At 34.4% G+C, this 13,546-nt stretch overlaps 1 protein-coding gene across 1 annotated transcript; it reads right to left on the reverse strand.

The window, feature by feature from the left end:
- Nucleotides 1-748: 748 nt before the first annotated feature.
- Nucleotides 749-2,494, reverse strand: LOC148195171 (uncharacterized). Its single transcript, XM_088094031.1, has 2 exons — nt 1,776-2,494; nt 749-1,542 (listed from the first exon to the last, which is right to left on the reverse strand). The coding sequence occupies exons 1-2, from the start codon at nt 2,212-2,214 to the stop codon at nt 1,301-1,303; spliced, it is 681 nt and encodes a 226-aa protein (XP_087950157.1). The 5' UTR covers nt 2,215-2,494; the 3' UTR covers nt 749-1,300.
- Between the last annotated feature and the right edge of the window lie 11,052 nt (nt 2,495-13,546).

Here is a 13,546-nt window from a genome sequence, read left to right on the forward strand (position 1 = left end):
AAATAAACAAAAGTGAGCAAAAAAAATACGTTGGCAAGACTGCTGCCCTGGTACATTAAATATTAATTATTTATTCTGTGATCCATGCCTGTAATTACTTAGTGTAAACAAAAAGCCAAACCCAAAGTCTATAATACATTTGTCCGTTAGTTAATAAAAAACTGAAAAAGAATGGCTTTTGTAAAGCATAAATAAAGAATATGAAAAAACACTTCTTTAATTTATTAAAAAGTTTTAAGAATTATTTATTTATTCTACCCTTAATTTCGACCAGGGTTACTTTTTTTCCCCTCTTTTCATAATTGAATCAAATGGTTCATCTTATTCATTAAATAAGCCACTGGTTTTTATCAACTATGCTATTCATTTAATTATGAAAAATAAAAAGTATTTCTAACACGTTTTTCCATTCATTTAATACATTATTCTTTATTTTTCTATTTAATACATTATTCTTTATTTTTCTATTACAAAAATTATATGTAGATGTGTAAACCTATCATTGTCATATCTTGTACCAAGTAGAGTCACATGGTGCTCTTGTCTTTTGATATTTGCTTTAGTTTTTTTTTTCAATTCATTAATGAATTTGATTTTTTTTTACTTTTGAGTTTTGATGCTGTTTTATTTTTTGGGAACTTTTAAAATCTACTAAAAAAATGTTAAATTTAATATTTTTAAATATATTAAAAAAATAATATAATAACATCAATATATTTTAAAAATTCAGCAAAAATAACACCAAACATTAAGGGAAAAAAAATCTAACTGATATTATGTATTTTCTGGGTCAATAGCTACTAATTGAAGGAATGTGTGTGACCAATGACTGAGTAGGTGGCCACCACAGTCTTTTGCATTGAAGGGAAATACACCAAATAAGAGGAACAGAAACTTCTATTAGAAACTAACTTTAATAATGCAAACAAAAATAGGTAAGTAAATAAATAAATAACCATATTCTCTGTATCTTTCCTTCACTGGTCCTTAGACTCTGCCATATTCAACACCTAAACTAGTCCACAAGGAAACAAAAAACTGCTACTCTTCCTCTTTGTTCTGTTTCCTGCAATGGTCAAGAAGAACATTTTTTTTCTTCTGCTTGTTTATTTTTCTACAGAAAAAGAAGGGAAGAAAAAATTGAAAGAAAAATAGGTGCTTTTGAAAAATACAAACAAACCCACTAACCCAATACCCAAGTATACACTAATAATAATAATAATAATAATACATACTGAACCACATTTTTCAATTTTGGATATGAAAAAACCTAGGTTTTGTGTGCAGTGTGTTTGCATTTTCATTTTCCCAATTTGCTCCTCAAGAGACTCTCTTTGGTTTGAATTGAACTCTTCTTGCCATTCATAATCCTCAGGCTTTGCCTTAACAGGTCAAACTCCCTCTCCTTTTTGTTCTTCTCTTTCTCCATTGCAAGTAATTGGAATTTTAAGACCTTCACAGTTTCCTCCTTTTCTTGCAATTCCTTTCTCAGATTTTCCATTTCTATGTCATTTTCCTCTGCTTTCCAATACAAACCATCCCCTGTCAAAAACCATATCAGAACTTCACACATTTGTTTCAAGCTCATTGGTTACTTTGTTATACCAGTTTCTAAAGAACAAAGTAAAAACTAACTGAACATTTTAATTGGACTCTTTTAGGACACTAATAGCATAATTGCATAAAAGCAAATGGTAAAATTACTATGAATTCATGTTCTGCAACTCATAATTTTGCTAAAAAGAGTATAGAGAGAGAGAGAGAAAGAGAGAGACCATCGTATGTTCTTTGAATGAGTTCATCAAGCTCATTCTTGATTTCAAGATATAGTTGCTTCCACTTCTCGACGGCTTCATCTCTTCTTGCTCTCTCCTCCTTCATCTGTTCAACCAAGAGCTTAGTTCCCATCAATTCCCACTCTTTCTGACTGTTCTTCTCCATCAAGCCAACCTCAATCTCTCTTATCTTCTCATCCTTCTCTTCTACCAAACTCCTCAACTGCTTCACCTCTTCCCTCAGCCTCTTACCCTCTTGCTTCCAATCTGCCTCCTTGAAAGTGAACACCATTATGTCTCTCTCATAGCTTCTACTGTCCTTCTCCCTCTCATACATCATCTCCTTGATCTCCTCTTGCAAGACCCTAACTTTCTCCTTCAAATTCATCACATATTTCTCAGAAGAACTCCTCCCACTTTTGCTCACTCTTCCACCCATGTTTGCTGCCTCTGGGTCGTGTGTGGTGAAGTTATTATAATAGTGATGATGATGATGATGATAACGGTGGAGGATGAATGGTGGTGTAAAACTTGAGTACAGGGTAGGCTATAGGCTCCTGAATATTGATAGAAAACGCACCAAGAATTTTGGCGTATTTTATGAAAACTGAGATAAGAGTGATAGTTGTACTAACATTTCAATAATGGAAGTGGTGAAATGAGACTCGTGAATAGCACTTGACAAGTGAGAATTTACATTCGACACATACACACCACATGTTCTGCCTGCATACCAATTATAAATAGGAATTCACCTATTCACATGCAAATATTTCTCCCCCAATTATTAAACAACATAATTGCCTAATTCCAATTCCTCACACTCCCAATTTTTTTATGCTTATATTTGCTTCCTCGATTGAACTTACCATATAGAATACCATGATTTAATTGTTAGGATACAAGTTACACGTATAATTAAACAAATATAAGATGGAATGATACCAAAAGTAATTACGTCGGTGAGAACTTAATCCAAAACGGACAATATTTATCCGTGTGAAGAAGATCTACGTGTGTATTGAACCTCTTAATCTAACTAAAAATTTAGATCTAAAGCGTATCGAATTATGAGTCAATTTATGTAATACCATCCAAAATCTTAATAGATTTTTTTTAAGTCTTTTCTCTTATACATTGTCCATCTTACTGTCTTCACTCAATTTTTTGAATTCCTTAGACATTTGTCTCCTAAATAAGTTATAAGAAATAGTTAACTATATGTTTAACAAATTTAAAACCATTTAGAGAGAAAAGACAAAATAAATGCCAACATTTTCAAGAGATAACATTAGCATCCTTGTGCTGTATTCCTTCCCACATGGCTGGCCCTAAACATAACTCTCGTGAAGTTTTGTGACAGTTTATTGGAACTTAATCATAGAAGGGTTTATTTTTTTAGATCAGAAAATTCAGAGACAAGAAAGCAATGGAGAAAAAAAATGTGTACTTACTAGATGACAATTTGGGCAAACAAAAAGTCAATGTTGATCAGACTGAAAAAGAGCAAGGAAAATTCATGCATGCTTACCTTTTGCAATGGGGAAATTCCCCTCTATAATTATCAGCATGTAATATAAAAATGTTTTCAACTTTTCCTGAACAATAGAATAAACTTTGCCCCATAAGCCACATGAGTAACACTTAAACCCACATAGATGTGTATTTCTTATATAAAAAAAATGGTAGAAAAAAGCATTGGATGGTCCATAGCAGATAGCAGATAGCAGATAGCAGCAGATTAGGAGAAGAAAGGTTGTGATGGGAAGCACATTTAGAGAGTGTGACAACAATATTCTGAAAGTGAGACTCAGCCATGTTGGAGAAGCATCCTATATTTTGCAGGCATTAATGATTGTGTTTTGGTTGGAAAGAAACAAATTTTCAATGTGTGATATTTGTATATTTCCCAATACGACATGATGGTGCATGCTGGTACAAAAAAACATTAATAATGGTATGTGGATGCCACCTTTGGATTCCCTGCATGAAAAGGACTTGTAGCATTCCTGTGATTATGGCCTTGTAGTGTAGGTTTTCCCTGCAAGGTCAATCACTCAGCATCATTAAATTGCTCTGTGTTTTTCTTCATCTTCTTTGGTATGGTATTTAAATCTTACTGTCCTTTCTACATGTCAGTAGATATATATTTCTCCCCATGCTCTCCTTATGCTTCCAAATCACTGTACAAAACTCCTTAAATTGCAAACTAAAGTGGTTAAAAAGTTATCCAGTACATATGTTAAGTGTCTTGTTTACTCTCATATTTATGGTTTCCACTTGTTAGGAATACACAAAATTTCACATTCAGAACGGCTAATCACAAAATTCAATAATACATAACAAAAATAAATGCCTATAAACTTCCAGTACTTTAGGTTAAAAATGAATTCCAAATATTATAGTCAAATTCACCTTTTAAAAGAAAAAATTTATGGATTAATCGTAAATGCAAAATTGCATAAATCATTCCGTTTATATATATATATATATATATATATATATATATATATATATATATATATATATATATATATATATATATATATATATATGTATATATATATATGTATATATATATGTATATATATATATGTATGTATATATATATATATATATATATATGTATATATATATGTATGTATGTATGTATATAGTGTTATTTATTTTTATTTTAACTCTTTAAGTTTTTTATTCATCGAGTTGAGAAGATATTGGATGTATATTTATTTAAGATATTATTATGGTTGTCTTATAATATGGATTTTTTGCTTGGAAAGGAAAATATTGATAGTGGAGAGATAATTTATTTTAGTACTGTTAAAACATGAGAAGGTAAAGCGATATTTCATGAGAAGTATTTATAAAATTCAAGATAGGACAACCTCATATTTATGATTTGATAAAATTTGATGTTTCGAAACTTTGAATGAAATAATTAGCTATGACATAAGAAAATCAAAGAAGTTATAAATAAAATAATTCAAAAAGACAATGTGAATAATTGATAGAACAAAATTAGCATGGAGAAGAAAGTAGTTTATTTTTCAAAAAGCATGAATACACTTTGTAATATAAAATCTATATGTAACATGCCTAAGCATAATGATAATGTTAGGAGATTATGTAGTAGTAGATCTAATATCGATTAAGTCTAATAGTCAAGCTTATGTTATAAGCTAAAATAAGTGAGGAAATACTTAAAATAAGTCAGATGAAAGATGAAAAGAGTTTCCATACGAACAAAAATACTTAAATCACTAATAGAATCTTTTCCTAATGCAGATGGGAGCCATCACTTAGTTGATTGTGGTAAAAAAGATTATTTCATTTAAAAGTAATAGTATTGTTTAGAAGGGTAATATGAATTACAATTTTTTGTTAATGTTTTTTTGTTGGTACCTATTGCTATAAAAAACCAGTCATAATGGATCAAAAGTCAGACAAGTGTTGGAAAAATTTATGGAATCCGTGTAATTTTATTTTTCTGAAATGGGTAGATTTTGAAAAAGTTATTGATAAGGGTAAACAGTGATTGCAATTTCTTATTGATAAATTAAAGTGTGAGAAAAGAGAAGTGAAAAGCTGACAATGACTACAATTTGTTAGGATATTGTATTGAAAATAATTTTTTTATTGTAACTGATTGCTCCAAATATTGTTCTTTTATATAATTACAATATAGAGTTTTTATTATAAACATAAAAAAGTGATAAAATGTATGTATTATTTATAATTTTAATTAGAAATTAAATTGTTCACATTAGTATAAAATAAAATGATTATATTTTTAAATTGAAATATTTTATACAACTTCATAAGTAAATTATCTATAAATAATTGATATAGTATAATTATAAATTGAAAGTTAAAATGGTTGGTAATAGTCAAGAATTAATTTTTCATCTATAAGAGGTAGAACATGCATAATAGGGACACATATGAGGTTAAAGAAAAAAAATGATAATTCATTAATATTCTTTGAGCAAACTAAATAATAACAATTTAATAATGACAAGTTACCATGTGAGGTTCAGTTCAGCGTTCCATAAAAAGTTCTTAAAATGAAAATTAAGCTTCACTTGTATGTTTTAATTTACTCATATCATTGTATATTTATTGTAAAAACTGAACGAGTCGAACTTAAAAGATTGTAAAATTAAATATCTACAGAATTTCACACTTATATGTGATCTCAATTTTCAAATTCAATCTTATAAAATTGTTTCTTCTCAATTTGATGAAATTCAATCTCGTAAATTTCGCTAAGTTTCCTTTTTCATGTGAAATTATTCAAAACATTTCACACTGATTATGTTACTATCATATTTTATACGTTAATGTACCATTTAGTGAAAATAAAGTATTCAACTAGAGAATGTTTACATTGTTTAGTAAATGTATTTAAACTATTTAATTTGTCTCCATAGTTCAAAATTTATATTTTACATTGATGACAGGTATTTTATATAGATGGTAAAACGGATTAGACTTAACGGCCAGTATAGTCTATTCCGCCCGATGTATTTAGTCCATTAATTTGACATATCAAATGTGAGTCAGTTTAACTCGGTCCATTGTTTCTTTTTTAATTAAAAATAATTTAATAGATGAACTTTTTATGTTATATTTTTTAAAATTTTAAATATATAATTTTATTATAATTTAAATAATTAACATTTACAAATTAAGTTTTAATTATTAGACATAATAAACTAATTTAACCTGAAAATACAATAATTATTTTACCTTATCTAACTAAAATATTAACTAATCAATTAAAAATTTTAAAAAAAATTATATGATTAAATAAAGTTTAATATTCATTTATATGTACATATAAACAAATTTAGAAAAAAAATAAAACAATTGAAAGATTCATTATTAGTCTGGCACAAAGGATTGTAGTGACCAGTTTTTTGTTTGACGGGTTCATTCGGCCCAGTCAACAACGAACCAGACCAGTTTTGTCACTCTTAATTTTATAAGTATATTTATAAGTTTATTGTATATAACAATTTTAATATATTTTATTTTTCAGATTTTAAATTATTTTTTAATAATAATAAATTGGATTCGTTATACATAATTATTTTAGTTTTATATTTTTTGTAGTCTGATGTACTTAGTGTTTTAATTGTAACTTTTATTACATATTACTTTTTGGGGAATTCAGATGTATTGAATTCTAAATCTTCAAGGTATAAAAAATTAATATATGATTACTTGATTTAGAGTTTTTAGTTATTTCTTAAGATTTTGGAAAGTTAAGATTAGAACCCACAATTAAGTCATGTTTACAACTCTTAAAAACAGTAAAATAAATCCTGGATTCGAGGTCCAGTTGCCTCCTAAGAAAAGGACAAGAGGGGAGATAGGAAACTTTTTTCCTGCCTTTTCATTCAATGCAGAATAACCAATTAAATGAAATGCAGACAGAAGATTCCTCTCTGCTACGTGACACTCAGGCCTTACATAATCATAACAAATATAACAAACTACTTCTAGAATTCTCTAAGGTAAAGGAAAGGGACCAATATAAGAATGGATAAAATTAGACCATCCTGCAGGCCTTCGGGTCATTCTTTTGGGCCTACCGTTCCCATATGTAACATTACCATCCCCTTCGACAATGACCTTGTCCTCAAGGTCAAAATATGATTTAAGCTCATCCCATTTTTCCCAAGAAGTATCATCAGGCGATAGCCCTTTCTACTGAACCAGAGCATAACGCGTTGGGGAGTCCTCAAGAGTCACTGTCTTGAAATCCAAGATTGCCAAGGGTGAAATGAGAGAATTATTATCAATAGAATCAGGAGGAATTTGATCTATGAGAGATGGAATCGGGCCCTCATGTGGTTTCAGCATAGAACAATGGAACACATCATGAATCTTTGAATGTGAAAGAAGCTCTAAACGATACGCAACAGGACCAACTTTTTCCAGAATCTTAAACGGCCCATAATAATGCTTGAAAAGCTTATGATATTTGGTGCTAGATACTGAAATTTGCCTATAAGGCTGCAATTTTACGTAGACCAATGAGCCAACCTCCAAATTCAAGTCACGACGCTTAACATCAACATGCTTTTTCATATGAACTTGTGCTTTTATCAAATTACGTCTTAAGAGAGAAAGTATCTTTTCACGAGAGGAGAGCACAATATCACAACCATCATTAAAGGAAGATCCCTCAATGTAATGTGGAATTGATGGTGGTGGCTTCTCGAACATTACTTAAAAAGGAGACAAACCAGAACCGGAATGGATGGAGGTATTATAGTGGTACTCAGCCCATGGCAAAAATTTGAACTAGAGACTAGGTTTGTTATGAACAAATGCACGAAGATATTTTTATATGGTGCAGTTCATAACTTCAGTTTTGTCGTCCATTTGCGGACGATATGACGAGCTCAGACGAAGGAGTGTGCCACTGAATTTGAATAAATCTAACCAGAAGCGACTGATAAAAATGGGGTCGCGATCTGACACGATGTTGCAGGGTAACCCGTGATGCTTGCAAACGATAGAGACAAAAAGCTCAACAACTTTATAAGCGCTGAAATTGGATTGTAAAGCACCAATGTGTACAACCTTGGAAAAATGGTCCACCACCACTAGAAGTACCGTGTAACCATTGGAAGGAGGCAACCCAGTGACGAAATCCAAGGAAATGTCCTCCCAAACTCTTGTCGGAATAGGCATGGGTTGAAGGAGACCTCCTGGCTGTTTAGTGCTATACTTCATTCGTTTACAAAAAACACACTGAGAAACAAAGGACTTCACATCCTTAGCCATAGACCCCAAATAGAAACTTGCACTGAAATGCTTTAAAGTTTTGTTAATGCCAGCATGGCCCCCAATCGGAGTTTCATGGAACTCCCGCAATAACAATGGCACAATTTGAGATGTGTTACTAAGCCAGGTCCTGCCCTTGTACAATAACAGCCCATACTAAAATCAAAGTAAAGGATTGGAATAGGGATCATGATGGCAACCCCTTTAGGGACTTCCCATCAAAGAAGTATCAACTTCACTCTAAGACTAAGAAAGGAAAGTTGAATAAAGGACTTAATCTTTTCTTTCTAAGTCTTAGCATGTTCTCTTTAACTAATTCCATTTACATTGTTTTGTAGGATAATAAAGGTTGAAAAGTTCATAGGAGAGTTGCCAAGCAAAGAGGAAACAAAGGAAGCAAGTAGGAATGTGTGTTGCAGCCAGCCATGAAGCATGTTTTCCACACTTTCCATGTGCAACACATCAGTCGTGGCTCTTCTTTACTTTGAAGCACACTTTACATGTTTCTCACGTGGAACACAAGCCAAACCGTGAGGCTTCTTCATTTGTAGCACATTCTCCATGCTTCCCACGTGAAAAATGCAGCTCACATTCATTAGTTTTCAACACATGTAATTAGCAGATTCAGTAGTTTCCTTTGCATGATTCACAACTTCTCTTCTCCTATAAAAGAGAGCTTCATCTTTTGTAGAACTTAACTTGAGTTTGATAATGAAATGCTGCTGAATCTAGCCATTCTCTCAAGTTCATTGCTGATAGCTGATTTAGCTTGTCTCCCTCTAGCTCCCTTCCCCTTTGGAAGGTCGTCTGAATTAGAACTCACTTCGCACCACATCCAAAATTCTGCCAGACATTTTATCGAACACCTTGAAAGCACCAGAATATCTCCATCCATTCTCCATTTCGTGCCACTTCTGGACCGAGAAGCCCCTCCATTCTTGAAGGTGGAGGTCTCTTCTTTCAGATCAACAAGAAACTTATCACGTATTAATATGAATTCAGGATCAGTGAGCAAGGAAGCTTTCAATTCTCGTAAGAATACGAACTAAAGGGTAGTTAGTGTGAAAAGAGTTGCTTGAGACGAGCCTAGAGAACGTGATAAAGCGTCGGCCACAACATTCAGTTTTCCCAGTTTGTATTGAATCTCATAATCATAGCCCAATAATTTCACCAAGTAATGTTACTTGAGTTAAAAGCTCACGCAAACTTTGTTGATCCGTTCGGATGATGAATGAATGTCCCAATAAATACTGACGCCACCGCTTCATCGCGCTCGTGATGGCTTAGACAAGCGAGGGCAAAAAACCTTGCTATAAAAAGCTATTGGATGATTCTCCTGAAGTAGAACGACCCCCATGGCCGAACCCGACGCGTCCATCTAGATGTAGAATGATTTAGAAAATTCTGGGAGTGCGAGAACAGAGGTACTCGTCATGGCTGATTTCAAAGCGTCAAAGGTTGATTTAGCCGCTGGAGACCATTGAAAATTGCCCTTCTTGAGTAAATCCATGAGAGGCAAAGCAATGGCAGCATAGTTTTGAACGAACTTCCGGTAAAATCCAGTGAGCCCCAAGAAACCACGTAACCCTTTAACGCAGGTTAGAGTAGGCCATTGAACCATGGCTTGTATCTTCGTCGGATCAGGAGACATACCCCCATTAGCTACAATATGCCCTAGATAAGTAATTTGCGATTAGAAGAAGGAACACTTATGTGGCTGTTTTGTGAACGTAGTCGGGCTGTAATCTAATCTGATGGAACCCAGAAGTGAGGTCCAACTTGGAAAAACAACAAGCAGAGCCCAATTCATCCAAAAGCTCGTCCATTGTTGGGAGAGGAGAGCGATCCTTAACCATTATTGCATTCAATGCTCGATAATCAACACACATGCACCAAGAACCATCCTTCTTTTTCAAAAGAAAGACTGGAGATGAGAAAGGGTTGGTGCTTGGCTGAAACCTGACGCTCACTTTCGAATTTCTGAGCATGAGGGTATTTATAGGGTCGCACATTGACCGGTTGGGCGTGAGAAAATAAGGTAATGGCATGATCTGTAGCTCTTGAGGAGAGGGAGATGGCATGGTTCAGAGAAGAGTGTAGAATACTTGTGAAGCAGATGTTGTACTTGAGGATTAGGATGAGATGAACGAACCAAGAGGGAAAATAATTGGGTCGATGGATCGGTGCGGACAACTCGCTTTAATTGATGAATGGAAACTGGAATGAGCTTCAATCCCGAATCGCCTCGCAATTCAATAATGGAATCATTGAAAACGAATCTCATGGTGAGAGCTTGATAGTCCATTAGAATAGGCCCTGACTGCTTCAACCATTGGGCTCCCAAGACCACGTCGGCACCCCCCATGTCCAGGACATATAAATCCAATGTGAATGAATGACCTTAAAGAGAGATCTATCCCTTGACACACATGAGCACATGTGAGGTCCTCTCTGTTGCTAACTAAAACCTTCAAAGTTGGTGAAGGGAAATAGGCCAAGCCTAATAACTGAGCTACTTTCCTTTGAACAAAATTGTGGGTACTGCCCCCATCCACTAAGACACTGATCTGATGAGGCCCAATTTGGCACATAAGTCGCAACATTTCAGGAGCCCCAATGCCAACAAGGGCATGAAGACTGATTTGGGCTGACTGATCTGGGTTGTCGACACTTGTCCCCGACTCGCTATGGCCCAATGTTAAAGAGGCAAATTCAGAGTCAACTTCCCCAACAGGGCCAGTCTCTTCAGCAAGGAAAAGAAGAATACGAGTTGGGCAACGATGTGAGCGTGAATTTGATCAAATTAAAATAGAGTCCCTTCTCACGACGGTCCGCCATCTCTGCGTCAGTGAGTTGTCGATAACGGGTGTTTTGCGTGGGGGAGGGTAGAAAGGAGGGAAGGGGTTTTGCGAGTTGTGGTTGAATAGGAGAAGTAATTGTGCTGGTGAAAGTTGGGGGAGGCCAAGGAGATACTGATTTCGCCTTCTGAACACGGGTGAGATCCCAGTGTTTTTCTTCATGCAACCTTGCTAATCCGACCGCATGCGATAGTATTGGGGGTTGTTGGGCCACCACCTCGCGACAGATCTCCGGTTTGAGACCCGAAATGAAACAACTTAGAAGGAAGGAAGGAGGTAAACCTACCACATGATTTGCAATCGCCTCAAACTCTGTTAGAAAATCAGAGACAATGGTGGTTTGGGCGAGCTTGAAGAGTTTGCCTCGTGGATCTTCGAATGTCATGGGAGCCAATCGCGTTTCCAGAGCTTGGAGTAGGTGTTGCCATGAATGGATGTGGCCGTTGCGATACATCCACTGAAACCAGGCCAAGGCGGTGTTGTCCAAGTAAAACGATGCAATAGTAATTTGTTCTTATTCAGGGGTATTGTGATATTCGAAGAATTGTGTGATTTTGAAGATCCATTCGAGTGGGTCGGTGCCATCAAAGCGAGGCACACCCAGCTTCAGGAAATGACGCTGTGAAGAGTTGGTATCACTGGAATGTATGCGGTGAGGTGATAGAGGAGGGGTGAGGGGGTGAGCTTCAAGGTGAGAGATACGTGTGTGGATGTCGATCATTTGGGTGGAGAAAAGAGACATTTGTGTGAGCACATCGTCCAATTTGTCAGAGAGATTTTTCAAACGTGTACCATCAGCCATTGCAAAGGTCAATAAAAGCACCAAATGTTAAAAACAGTGGAATAAACCCTGAATTCGAGGTCCAGCTGCCTCCTAAGAAAAGGACAATAGGGGAGATAAGAAACTTTTTTTCTCCCTTTTCATTCAATGCAGAATAACCAATTAAAGGAAATGCAGACATAAGATTCCTCTCTGCTACGTGGAACTCAGGCCTTACACAATCATAACAAATATAACAAACTATTTCTAGAATACTCTAAGGTAAAGGAAATGGATCAATCTAAGAATTGATAAAATTAGACCACCCTGCAAGCCTTTGTGTCATTCTTTTGGGCCTACTGTTCCCATATGTAACAACAACATATTAAATTTCCTCTGGTGACATATATTGAAATAATTTGTTCAGTTTTTCACTTTTAAAAATTTTCTCATTCTCTCCCTTTTTTTTTTTACTCCATTACCAATTATTTCTTCATCTTCTTCTCTCATCTTTGTTTTTCCTTCTTCTTCTGTGGAAAAATAAATCTTAAGGTTCAATTCATGGAAAGAAAAATATATAATCCGAAATAAGTTTTGACCCAATGGTTTAACACTTTAAGTTTGTTATCGGATAACATAATCTTTTGATTTGATCTGTTTTTCTTAATTAGTTAATTGAACTGACTAATTATTCAAATTTGAATTCAAATCTTTTGAGAATCAAGATAAGAATCCTTTGAGAATATAAATAAGCAAAATTATGTGAATCTTGAATTTGTAAATTGATATTGCATTTTTCAATTTCTTTTTCTAGTTCGTTTTGTTTTATCTCCTACTTTTCATTTATTGTGCTCAGACAAAACCTAAAATTAAATTGGTTTAATACCTATTTTGGTCCCTGGATTTGTAGGAAGTGTTCAAAGTTGTCCTCCCTTTTTTTAAAAGTTCACAACCGTCCTATATTTTGCAAAAACGGTTCACGTTAGTCCTTTTTGCTTACGGCGTTAAAAAAATTAACGGCAGAGTTGTCTTCCTGGCGAAACCTGAATGAGCTGTACAATTTCTTATTACGTGGCATTGTTTTGCATTTCCCGTACTCTTCTGCAGCTTCCTCCTTCTCCTCCTCTGAAAACCTTTATGTAGTGGAAAAACTTTTTCTCTCCACTTCCTCAAACTCCACCATTTCTTCCTACCTCTGCGCCCTCACCCTCCACCTCACCTCGTCGGAACAAAACTGCCTTTTAAAAGGAAATTATTTACTTAATTTTCAAATTTAGTTAAGAGGTTGTGAAAGAGAAGAGGCACAAGGAAGTGTTGAGGGAGGAGAGAGACATAAACGCAGCAGAGCTGGAAGC

The sequence above is a fragment of the Vigna umbellata genome, chromosome 7 (genome assembly GCF_029865625.1).
Source record: "Vigna umbellata cultivar VRB3 chromosome 7, Vumbellata_1.0, whole genome shotgun sequence".
NCBI lineage: Eukaryota > Viridiplantae > Streptophyta > Magnoliopsida > Fabales > Fabaceae > Vigna > Vigna umbellata.

Excerpts from the sequence above, each read along its gene's own strand:
- LOC148195171 (XM_088094031.1), bottom strand. The coding sequence starts at position 2,214 with ATGGGTGGAAGAGTGAGCAAAAGTGGGAGGAGTTCTTCTGAGAAATAT. Across the intron at positions 1,543-1,775 it reads CATTCAAAGAACATACGATG|GGGATGGTTTGTATTGGAAA; the intron begins GTCTCTCTCTTT and ends GGTTTTTGACAG.